The sequence below is a fragment of the Phaseolus vulgaris genome, chromosome 8, assembly GCF_000499845.2.
Source record: "Phaseolus vulgaris cultivar G19833 chromosome 8, P. vulgaris v2.0, whole genome shotgun sequence".
In the NCBI taxonomy this organism is placed as follows: domain Eukaryota; kingdom Viridiplantae; phylum Streptophyta; class Magnoliopsida; order Fabales; family Fabaceae; genus Phaseolus; species Phaseolus vulgaris.
Window position 1 is genome coordinate 8613637 of NC_023752.2, and position 13534 is coordinate 8627170.

Sequence of the window (13534 nt, forward strand, 5' to 3'; positions counted from 1 at the left end):
CCGAAAGGATCGTCTGTTTTGTTTCCTGAATACAGACAAAATCTGCTTCCTCTCTAGCTATAATGTGCTTTAAATACCGAGCTTTAGTACTTCCCCCTAACCCTCTTATGTTCAGATTTACTATCAACATAGATGGTCTTTCTTTTTACCCTCCTCATAATTCTCCATAACCTGAACATCTCTCTCTTCCATGCAATCGTATTCTTTAACAACCTCTTCTTTGTCCCACCTACAAATTATCCCAGATTGCTTTCCAATCTCTCATAACTTAGATGATTCCACTGAAATTTTGGGCTCACATAATCTCAAATTGCAATTCAAAAAATCCCCATCAGATAATGAGTCTGAAGACGTACCAACTTTGTGATGGGAAGGGCCCTCTGACTGGGATCGTCTTAACATAATTCTAACGGACCGCCTCGAAAGAGAGCTGGAATCACCCAAATCGAAAAGCCCTTTCAATTTTCGTTGTCGTTGTGGGTTCGCCGATTTGCATTCCCCGATTTCTCCTTCATCTGCTAATGGTGTCACCTCCCTCGCTGCAAATATAGATCCCTTCTAAGCGCCCAATTCTTCCCTCCTCCGTTGACGTTCTCTCACCGTCAAAACTGGTAATAAGCCTTGTTCGACCGTGTTACCGAATTCACTCTCCATGTCCTCATCGTGAGCACCCATCTTCTTACCTTCGCTTGTTATTCCATCCAAAGCAAGCCCATTATTTTCCTCACAGCCGCAGACCTCCTCCACGACCCCTGATCCAGAGACGCCCTTGGTTTGGGCTGAATGCGAGGGGTTCACGAAAAAATGGGCCTCGCACTTACTTTCGTGGGCCTTGGAAGAAAGGGGTTCCCTCTGTGTGATAGAGCATTCCACGTCCATTACAATTTTAGCCAACTCTACATGAGTAGCCACCCTACCGCATGAGAAAGCGCAATATAGGGTAGGATTACACTCTAAGTCAGTTATACGCCCCTCATTCTGACCTACTCTTGCTTCTTTCATGCAAGAAGAACTAGCTTCCCCCTGGTGATATTTGCTTTTTGAGATTGATTCCTCAATTAGCGGATCTGCCTTTTTCAAACTCTGCACACCCCTTTCCGCCTTCTCTCCTCCCTCTTCCGCCCCCCTTGATCGGAACACCTCCCTAAGCCCCGAATGAAACTCCTCCTCACAACTCTTGGAAGAGAGGATTGTCTCTTCTACATAAGTTCCCGAATAAGAAGCGTTGTCGGATGATTCGGAGCCATAGTCATTTACCCCGTACATTCCTTCACTATAAACAGGGGCCTCTTCTTCAATGAGAATATTACAGATTTGATCATTAATTCGTATACTCCTCGTCATCCTGGGTTTACTAATGTAACTAGTTCGGACATGCAGCCTAGCATATTCCAGGTTCTCCCATAACAGAGTAGAGTTATCTATGGTTACCACAGAATACGTTCCTCCTAACACTTCTTCAAAGCACTCCTTGTTCCAGAATGGTAGAGGTAACCCATAGCATCTCACCCAGGTAGTTTTATGAGACGCCACACAGGAGGTCGACCAAGGCCTTATGTTTGAGAAGAGGCTATCAAACCATTTCTTATTAAGCTTAACGAGAACCCCCATACTCTCCCCTTCTCCTGGGGTCATTAAGATTAGATTGTCTCCTAAGGCTCTTAATCTGATCCTACTCAACCCTCCTTTTAAGAATTCCTCTCCAATCTGATCAAAACCCAAGCCTTCCTTGACCTGCCCAACTACACTGTTTTCCATCCACGGCAGGATATTCACCTTTGTTTTGAGGATTTGCCCAGCCCCAACCTCTTGTTCCACCTCACCCTTGGCAGCTTCTACATAAGATCTCTTCCCTCTTTTCTCCACCCACATCTCCTTGCGCTTCCCACTGTCCCTCTTCCGGTCATCGTAGGGGTTCCTCCTTTCCCTCCTCTCCTCCTTAACTGGTTCCTTCTGATGCCTTCGGTACTTCGGGATATTCACGTGGAGTTTCATGTTACCAACGTATAAGCTATCCAGCTCTTTCTCCAGGCGCCCTACATTTCTCACCTCAAAGAACCTTACAAACCCAAACCTTCGCCCCCATCTGTTTAGCCTTCGAGATATGAACACTTCCTTAACCCTAGCTTGTCTTTGGAAAACCTTAACCATGTCCATTTCACCATAACCCTGAGGAAAGTTTGAGAAGAAGGTAGTATAATCATTTGAGTACCCACGTTCACCCCTCCAGCTCGAGTTCATCACTATCTTTTAGTTGTTAACCATGATAGTTAGTTTACTTTTACTTACTCTTTTATAAATTAACAATAACAAGTAAATTAGATAATCAACAAAACCTTAACATTTTTTAAATTTGTAGAGGGTAGGTTTGGGGTTCTTTTATCAGAAAAAAAAAATATTAAATAGCTTGGGATACTAATTCTTTTACAAATAAAAAATTATAAAAATGCAAAATTGGAGAATGTACTGCGTCTTAGATACTATTCATAATTGTGTTGACAGACACTCAAAATTATCTCAACAAAAGAGTCCTTATATTATCAAAATATTCTAAAATATACATGTTACCAGGAAATCAAATTCGAAATAGAAAAGAAATTTAATAATCATCCTCAACCATGCAAACAATGGTGCGTGTTTACAAAATATCTCAAAACTCAGAATCAGAACGAGAAATGTTAGAATATATATATGGGTTCTACACTTTTTCTAAAATTGTTATTTGTTATCCCCGTTGTTTCACTCTCTTCATATAAAACCTTCAAATTTATTTGCTTTGTCTAACATTTATCCACTTAGCATTAGTGAAAGATTTATTCAAGGTAACCATTGTTCAGACTATATTGTATCAAAATTCTAAACATAGCAGCAGCAAATGGGAGGGCAACACGCACACGCACGCGTGTGCGCACACACATATCTAAAATTAATTATATCAAACACAATCATACAACCCTAAACACCGATTTTTAATTGTTATAATAAAATCCAACATTCATCACAATGTTGTATATGATCTAATCATAACTTTCAGCCTAACATTTAGCTTTTACCTATGTAAAAAAGTGAATAATAATAACTCCATTTACTTAGAAAATTAAGTTACTACAATAAAATTGTAATACTCTTTAATTTATCCAGGAAGTTCAAAAATGTCAATAGAAAACTTTGATCACCAAAGTGGAGACACTAAAAAAAAAAAATTAATATTATCTATAGATTTTTATCCACGGATCTAAATCTGTAGGTAAATTCATCATTACTTGTAAATATTATCCACGAACAACATTATTTATGGATATTACCCACAGATTCTGAATCTGTTAGTAAATTTAACATTACCTACCAATTATTATCCACGGATATTATTACCTATCAACTTTTACGTACGAATCTTTATTACCTATCAACTATTACCCACAAATCTCTATTACCTACCAACTCTACCAGCTATTATCATAATAATTATAAACATAAAGTTAAAAATATTATTATAACATGAATAATTATAAAATCATAATTAATATTCATAAATAATAATATTTAATAATACTTATAATATTTAATAATATTAATAATAATGATGATATTAAATATATGAATAATGTTATTATTTTTTATTTTATTAATTATATTAATATTGATAATCATACTAATAGGTATAATAATAATCCTAATATAATAACAAAATTTTACTAGTACAATGGTTAAAGTTTCTTTGAACATTCCAGAAGGAACTTGATTTCGAGTCTCACCTATTTTAGTTTAGTTCTAACTTTAATATAGTTTATTCTAACTTTAATTAAAATTGAGTAATTACTCTTTTTATCATTATTATTCTTCTCTCTCTTGCCTTTTTTAAGATTAACTTAGATCTCGAAATGGTTAAACAATTAACATTTGAGAGATAATGATTTTTCACTTTTGTCTTAAATTACAAAAAATAATAAAGAAAATGTAAGATAAAAATGAGAAAAATATAAATGTAAAGTATGTTTCTTCCTTTAAAGGGAAAATAATTAAAAGAATAAAATAAATCATTGTAAAACATAATAAATAAATTATTTAATGTTTAGTGAATATTCACAAAATTATTCAGGCATTTATATTGACAAAGATAAGAGAGTAATTTTGAAAAATATAAACATTTTTACGTTTTCTGATTTTCTTTTATTTTCATATTTAAGTGAAAATGAAACATTTGTATCCAATAAAAAACATTTTTATAAAAAAAGAATACCTTATGTTTTTCTCGTATATCTGTATCAATTTTTTATTTTCAGGTTGCCTTGAAACAAACGGAACCTGAGGATAAATAGTTCGGTAAAGATCACAACGTCTATATTCATGGGATCCTTCCCTGTACCAAAATTAGAACCTCTTTTGCGAGGATAAAACAACAGCGAATAAAGTGGGGTTAAATAATTAGTTTAACTAAATAGCATAAACATAATTAGTTTATTAAATCACACAATCTCTCCATAAACATAAACTTCCCTGTTTTTACCGCAGTGAATTCCGCAGCAAAAACTCTCAGCCAATCACCAGCTTCCACGTCATCAAACCTCCCGCGTTCCCTATATAAGCCTCACCCATTGATCCCTAGTCCTTTCAAATTCGTCTATTCTCTCTCAACCGCAATTTTTTTTCTGCCAAACAAAAAACTATATTCGGGCCGGTCGTGCATTCTCTGAGCGTCGCCGGAAAATATCGCCGACGAAAAAAATGACGGGATCCCTTGTTGCAAGGCTCGTCTTTCGTCGACCTTCGCTGGGTAGCAGATTCTGCCCCCGCCGGGAGGTCTCGCTTCCCGCGGCTGAAAGGACGAAAGACGTGGTTGCTCCGCCAAAGGAACTGCCGGCGTTCGACTACTCTCCCTCGGCGTACTCCGGCCCCACCGGCGACGAGATCCTCGCGAAACGCAGGGAATATCTCAGCCCTTCGATCCTCCACTCGTACAAAACTCCGGTGAGGACGCGCTGCACTGGATCATCTCGTAAACTGTGTTCGATTCTGTTATTAATTTTTTCCGTTGCGCAAGTGTAACTAAAATAACTAACTAAGTTGATAATTCGGGTGTGATCGTGTGTGGGAGGTTGCAGCTTAACGTGGTGGAGGGGAAGAGGCAATATCTGTTCGATGATAAGGGAAGGAGGTACGTGGACGGGTTCGGAGGGATTGCTACAGTGTGCTGCGGGCATTGCCACCCGGATGTGGTTGCAGCCATCGTCGAACAAACGAAGCGCTTGCAGCATTCCACGGTTCTCTACCTGAACAACGCCGTGGCAGATTTTGCTCAGGCTTTGGCTTCTAAGCTTCCCGGTAATCTTAAGGTGAATATCATGCTTTGCAATTTTGCATTTTTTTAAATACTGCAACTGCATTTTTTCATTGTTTTGTTATGAAAATTGTTCAGTTTTATCCCTCCACCAATGACTGATTGATATTTTTTTTGATAAATTACAATATACTTTACTTCCACAACATGGAAACAATTTGCAATAAATTTTCTAAAGTCCTTTTTAAATGTATTAATTACTTAAGATATAGTACCATTTAAACTCGTAAATTTTAATAGAATAATACTTATTGAAATTAATTATAATCCTTTGTCTTAAATATTTACTCATAAAAAGTATAAAGTATAAGGTAATTTAAATACTAATACAGGTGTCATGTCAACCAAAACAATGCACTCGACAACTACTTTAATAATATAATAATATATTATTATTTTAAATTAAAATATTAATATTTTGAATAATAATTGTTGTCAAAAGTATCTTATCTCTTAATAATTACTACTCGTTACAATATTTGCACAATTCATCTTGTATAATCTCGTATTAACATTTTATGAAAATATCGTGAGTACGAATATTTTTACCGATAGACTTGATTAATAAGTATGCTACAATAACAATAAAATTTGTTGCCATAATTTGCTAAGAAAAAGTATATACAAGATAAAAGCAGATAATATGGTAGTAAATTCTATATTAAAATAAAGTCATATTTTAATCATGTGATGGAGCAAACATAGAGTACGACAAGTAAATGTTAATAAAGTGTTTTATTTGTAAATTTCTATGCTAATATCATGGGACTAGGTTGTGGAAGTGGGGTTGGTGGATTTATATGATAATGACTTAATTCGTCGCTCAAACATTATATATATATATATATATATATATATATATATATATATATATATATATATATATATATAAAAGACACACAAAAAAAACCCAAAAAAAAACATACATTTATTGCATCACAAAAAAAAATACAATTATTGCATCACTCAAATTCTTTCTTTTATCATCCATATTCTCTTACTATATCAATTGGATTTTTAAAATATATTTATACCTGTGAGTGTGTCAGACTGATTGATACTCCTATGACAACTAAATTATTTCATCAACTTCCCTCTTTATTTTAGTATTCTAATATTTTCTTTAATTTTTTATCTTAAAAAATAATAGTTAAACTAGGATAAGATTTGTATAATTGAACTTAATTATCATGATTTTCTTATGTTAGTGTTAAAAACAGCAATATATAGACTAATAGTTTAATAACTTAATTTAACTATATAATAAAAATAATTTTATAAAGATAAGAAAAAAAGGAGTGATCGTATAAAAATGAGAATAATAATAATAATAGCAAATGTTAATTTTTCTTTTTGGTGTTGTTTGTTTTGTTGGGATGAAAAAAATGAAGTTGTGTATTTTATGTGCAGGTGGCGTTTTTTACAAATTCTGGAACGGAAGCAAACGAATTAGCGATTCTGATGGCAAGATTGTACACTGGCTCCCATGACATCATATCTCTAAGGAATTCTTACCACGGAAATGGTGGTGGAACAATGGGGGCCACAGCTCAAAGCATCTGGAAATATAATCTTGTGCAGGTTTGTATTTCCTCTCTTTTTTCAGTTTTATACATCATCTGTTAACAAATACCTTCTAGCTCATCTAATAAAACCTGTTTTAACCTCACTAATAATATCAAATTTTCTTCTTTCAGATGTAATTACATTTAATAAAAGTGAGTGATTAATGAGTCTAATTACCGACTAATTATGATAACTAAGTACCAGAAAAAAAAAGAGTTAAATGGGTCCTAATAATCTTAATACAATTTAAATAAAAGTAACTTCTCCAGAAAATAGTCATGGACTCTTACAAAATAGCCTGCATAACTCAATTAATTAATAAAGAACAAAACAGGGTCCTGTTTTCATAGGTACACTTGGAACGAAGTTGACCTTAAGGAAAAGATAAGTTGTTTATTTTTCTTGAATTTAATAAGATTTTTAAGACAAAAGAAATAAAATTATAAATTAGAATAAAGCTACATAGCCCTCTTACTATAAAAACAAAACTGTTGTCTATTTCTTATATATTCTAAAACTCATTTCTCACTACTTTCACCATGTGCTGATAAAATAAAATATACATACTTATGTCATCATAGCAACGGACTTTGCTCTCCCTGAAAGCGAACCGTTCATTATTGATAGTATTTGGAACACACTTTCCTGTGAAAACTAGTAGTTACAGATTAGTACTAAAGTGCCGTGACGATGATTTCTCCTGATAACGAAAGCATGGACCCCTTTACGCAAATTATATTACAATTACGTGGTGTATTCTTCATTCTCAATTACAAGTATATATATATATCCTTTCCAAGAAGTAATTTATTTCTTGTTATGGGAAAATAGCATTGCCATGTGAGTTCACATGCAAATGCAATATACGTTATGTAGTTTTTTTAGTTTACTTAATTTGTTCCGTGCCACTTCAAACTTAGGATTACATTTGATACACATAATGAATTGACATGCTACTCAGTTTTTTTGTTACATCTCTTTAATGAAATAGTATGATTTAAAAGTATAAAACTTTCATCCATTCACAGTATGAACTGCTTCAAAAGTCACGTCTATTATTGATTGACTGTATCAAAATTTTATATTAACAATTGATAGATTTATTTTTTCAATTTATGTTTAGTTTTCTTCTATTTCCAAAAGATGCAAAGTATAAAAATAAAAATGTCGCGTTCCCTCTAACCTGTGTAACAAAATGCTACTTATCTTTTTTAATGGAAAATAGAGTTTGCCTAACCTGTTTTGTTTTTCTGCTTTTTTTTATTTGCCAACAGAGTGGTGTTCATCATGCAGTAAATCCAGATCCTTATAGAGGTCTTTTTGGTTCTGATGCAGAGAAGTATGTAAGAGATGTTCAAGAAATCATCAATTTCGGAACTTCCGGAAGTGTTGCAGCCTTCATATCTGAAGCTATACAGGTATCTATTTAAAGCATAGACGTTGACATTGCATGACATGTTTTCTTCAGAACAAGTATTCTAAATTAGGTGTTTTTTTTCCTTAGTGTGTTCTTTCTAAAAGATTTCATTTATTTATTTCAAATTTATTAAAAATAAACAAATTATAAAAGTTAAAAGAATTAACTTCCACAAATAATCTGCTTCATTTGTGTTGGTGTCTTGCGGCATTCCAGCAGTTCATGTCGAATATACTTTTTTGTTGTTAACGTAACTTGAAAACCAGAGTTGTTTTGAGCCTCATTTCTTATTCAATCAATCTCTTTCATTGTCTTTTATCTATATTAAATAAGATTGTATTGTCAGCATTTCTCAAAATTTGGATAAACAAGGACATTTTTTTATATGCTGTTGTTAACGATAGGGAGTTGGGGGCATTGTTGAAATGGCTCCTGGTTACTTACCTGCTGCCTACGACATTGTTAGAAAAGCTGGAGGTCTTTGTATTGCCGACGAAGTTCAGTGCGGGGTTGCTCGCACTGGTAGCCATTTCTGGGGATTTGAGGCCCATGGTGTTGTACCTGACATAGTAACAGTAGCAAAGGTAATTCAACTCTTGTCTCCTTTACCATGTACAAAGATCTCGATTTATCTGTTCGTATTGGAAAATTTGCAAGCTGTGTTTGCCTGTAAAGTTGCTACAAAACAATTCTTAACCAACATGGTGTAATAAAGTTTGACAAATAAGCTTAATCCTGTCTCTATATGATCAGGGATTCAATTTTCCTGACTCGTGTGAATGGGAATAGCGTTGTCTCTAAAATGAATATCATTAATTTTAAGCATTAGTCTTAGTGTATATCCAAGCTGAAATCATTTTTAATAATTTTTATTTTTTTCACATTCAAACTTGAATTGTGGATTCCAAATCTCAAACCAAACACACTATTATACTCCCAGTTGAAGATTTCCTGGGTTCATAACAAAAAAAGGCAATTCTTACATTAGTCCTTATAGATGCAAGTTACAATTAAGGGTGTATGCTCTTTGCTGTTTGTTGGCTTGTTTCTGAATTTTGGTCTTCTGGGCAGGGCATCGGAAACGGCATTCCTCTTGGTGCTGTCGTGACTACTCCTGAGATTGCGAAGGCATTGACTCGCCGAAGTTACTTTAACACTTTCGGTGGGAATCCTGTTTGTACAGCTGCAGGATTGGCTGTTTTAAGAGTGATAGAGAAAGAGAAGCTTCAAGAAAATGCATTTGAAGTGGGTTCCTATTTGAAAGAGAGGCTCACCGCACTCAAGGACAAATATGAATGTAATCTTTCGTCACTCCTTAATCCTTTTGTCCATTCTAGATTAGTGTACAAGCATAGATTCATTTTTGGTTGAGTTAAATGATGAAGAGTGGAGGACCTTACTTAAGAAGCATTCCTGTCACAAAATAAACAGGAACTTTTCGTTTCCCCTTCTACCAATTCTTTACGTGAGAAATGTCAACAATATGCTCTTTTAAACATACTCTTTATTATTGGACAATGTGTGTTACAAGGAGTGTATTTCTAGTTATCTGCTTTATGTTTCTAAACAAACTTGTTGGTTTTCTTCTGCAGTAATTGGTGATGTGAGAGGACAAGGCATGTTGCTTGGAGTGGAACTTGTCACTGATCGCCAACTTAAAACTCCAGCACCAAATGAAACACTGTATGTGATGGAACAAATGAAAGGTAAAATTTCAACCCCTCTAGAGTGCCTTCTGGTTCCAGCCATATTTTTCGGTTGAGTACCTAATCTATAAACTCCTGCTGTTACCACAGAACTAGGAGTGCTAATTGGAAAGGGTGGCTACTATGGAAATGTATTCAGAATTACACCTCCCTTATGTTTCACCAAAGAAGATGCAGGTTGATCTTAGCCTCAAACCCTCTCTTCTGTTAACATCAATTAATAGTACTACCAGTCTCTGTTACTTATAGTGTCTGTGTTTGAGTTTTTCCTTTGTTTTAATGGTGCAGATTTCCTGGTGGATGCGATGGATTACTCATTTTCCAGAATGTGAAGCTTAAATATTATCCAAGTGTAAATAAATGTCTATTTTGTATCCTCAGTTAGTAATCTTAGAAAACGTTTGGTTCCGGAAATCTAGAAGTTACCGAGTTGTGGTGACATTGAACGTGAAAATAACTGTTTCTCTTGGAACCAAAAACAAAATGCGGGCTTAGTCCCTTAGTATCTCACTGTCATCCCAGAAAGTGGATGAGCCATATACCTAAATACTTACGAATAATTTCAAAACGTTGGTTTAAAGAACTCAGTCATCTCATATTTAAGTCTTAAATACATAGTTACGTTAAATACTTTTTTTTTTGCTTTCAGTCAAATTTAAATACTTGAATCTTATTCAACGTGTATAATGGCGTTTTACAGAAAACTTGACCTAAAGATTCCAAAAAGTGTTGTGTTTTCTGGTTATTATACCGTTTCTATTTTTTGTTGCATTGTCTGACTGCAACAATTGCGCGCAGTGGATTTTGGGTTCCGGATTGTTAGATTGTAGCCGTTAAATTGTTGCAACATGTTTTGTTTGAGATCCTTGAGATTCCACGATGAGAACAATTTATTGTATATAAATGAGTGCAAACCTCACTTTATAAACTAGTTTTATAAGATTGAGTTAGCCTTAAAGTTCTTTTTAACATGTTTTTAAGAAGAAAAAAAATTGTATTTAAATTGTCATTAACTCTAATTCCTAAATTATGTGAGATTATTGGACTTTAAAGAATTGCACTTTCCAAAGACACATATAAATATGACAAAACACTAAATAAAAAAAAACACAATGAATATTCTTAATTGTTGAAACTTTGTAAATTTATTAGATGACTTATTCATAGAAAAAATCATTGTATAGATAAATGCTAGTTTTGGACGTTAAAAAACTTTAATTTGTTGAATTAAGTTATGATCTCTTTTAGCTCTAATTTTAATTATAAATCCACTCTTTAAGTGTGTACCTATTATTATAAAAAAAAATTAGTTTGAGAAAATCAAGAATGACTGGGTGAAAAAGAATACATATGATCTTAAGGTGTATCTATATGTGACCGACAAAATACTTGTAGGCATGAATAACAGTGTAAAAAAACTTATTTGTAGTCCATTATTAGCAAAAACTCTTTATAATTTGTAAATGAGAATTGGACATAATCTAATGTTGAGTTGAATCAAAATAAAATAATTGTATTTATATTTCTTTCCTATATTGGTATTTATCTAAGTTATATTTGTGTTATCCCTCAAGTTCTTTTCAAAGTATTTTTTGTGAAAACATTTTGGGCAATGTGTCTTTTTATATGTATTCAATCTACATATACATACATAGCTCTTCACATTTTGTCTAACACACGGTTCAATTTGTATTAACCAAAATGTTTTCACATTTTACCTAACACGCTATTCTCAAGAAGAAGAAAAAGAAGAAGAAGAATGCTATAGAAAAGATTACACATTTTTAAAGCTTACACATTTTTAAAGAAAAGATTGAAAAAAATGCTATAGAAAAATTTGAGCTTTGGACGAGTCACACTGAACTTTAAATATGTGAAAATAAGTAATTCAAATAAGGTTCTCCCTAATGAAAATAATAAATTGTGAACAAAATTACTAAGTTAAATATGACATTGAAAGAGAGGAAGTCATTAAATGAACAACCTCTAGAAGTTGAAAATTTAAGTTCACATACCTTGCTATTATTCAAATAAATCCATTGGACATTACATAAAAATATTAGTCGTTTAAGGTTGAAATTAAAGTTGTAAAAGCACGGTCTCTTCTTAACATGTTATACAAGGATCGCCTTCTTTGCAAAATTTGTCAGACAAGCAAATCAAAACAATTTTGTGTAAAAACGTTATTTCCACCTCTAGGCTATTTAAGTTCACATACCTTGATATGTTTAGACCAACCAAAATCGTTTACATTAGAAGTAAGATACATGGTTTGGTTGTAGTGAACAACTACCTTAGATGAACACGAGTGACGTTCTTAGCCCACATAGACATGTCTTTCAAAATGTTCTTTAAGTTTTGTAAAATGATTAAAAAAAATAGGTGAATGTATTGTTTCCATCACAATGCAAATTTTGAAAACGAAAGTTTTTGGATGTCATGTGATTAGAACGAAATCTATAATAACTTTCAACTCCTGTAACACCTTAACATAATGGTGTGATTGAGAGGGAGAATAAATCATTATAAGAAAATACTATAACTATGTTGAATGAGAACTCAACCTTCATCATTTATGGACATATGTAGTGAATACAACTTGTTATTAACAAAATAGAATTTATATAAGAATGATCTTGAAGAAGACTACCCAATATATCATACTTCAATTCTTCTAGATGTCAACTTTTCATTCCCAATACTAAGGATAATTTAAGAAAAGTTTAATTCTAAGTTTAACAATGGAACATTATTTGGATACTCTAAAACATCCATATATATAAAGTTTACAACTCTATAACCTTAATCGTGAAGGAGGTCGTCCATGAAGTTTAATGATGATAAGCCTAATGCAAAAATAAATAAATAAAATTAAAAGGGGATTTAATCACAATAAAAAAAAAATTAGTGATTGACTTAAAAAATGATGATTTGCAATTTGGAGTTTGATGGTAAAAAATGTATTACTTACAATTTTTATAATTTTCACTTATGACTGAACTTTCTCCAATGTTTATATAGCCTACATTTTGTAGATACACTTTTTTTTTTCTTTTTTTTTTATAATTTGCTATCTTGTTTGCTTTGTGCTTGATTTTTCCTATATAGTTCAGGTGGTAGTTGGTGGAGGTGCAATCAAGGAAATTCAATAGAAGCTGCTAACACCATACATTTTGTATTTGAAGTTTCAAGAAATGCATGTAATAAAAAACTAAAAAAGAATTGTTTATCTTGAAATATTTAAATGCCAAATGTTTTCTCAATTATAGTTGCGTTTAAAAGATAAAATGAGAAATAAGAATAATTATATGTGTTCTTTTATTTTAACTCGTAATAAAAAATAGTTGTGTTTTAGTTATATAATATTCACTGGATAACACAAGCATGTAATGTATCAAACGCAATATTTTTTAATTTTATACGTTATTCTTATTTTAAGATCAAAAAATGTTTTTGTGAATATTTGTGCAGGGAAGGCAGCAGATAAATCTTCTTAACTCTTTTAAA

The 13534-nt window shown here is 32.8% G+C and overlaps 1 protein-coding gene across 1 annotated transcript; it reads left to right on the forward strand.

Annotated features, from left to right (window-relative positions):
- Window positions 1-4343: 4343 nt before the first annotated feature.
- On the forward strand, window positions 4344-10610 carry LOC137825992 (alanine--glyoxylate aminotransferase 2 homolog 3, mitochondrial-like). The gene is made up of 9 exons (XM_068631821.1): window positions 4344-4968; window positions 5103-5333; window positions 6749-6919; window positions 8179-8322; window positions 8726-8905; window positions 9393-9618; window positions 9914-10027; window positions 10118-10204; window positions 10316-10610. The coding sequence occupies exons 1-9, from the start codon at window positions 4726-4728 to the stop codon at window positions 10357-10359; spliced, it is 1440 nt and encodes a 479-aa protein (XP_068487922.1). The 5' UTR covers window positions 4344-4725; the 3' UTR covers window positions 10360-10610.
- The last annotated feature ends 2924 nt before the right edge of the window (window positions 10611-13534 follow it).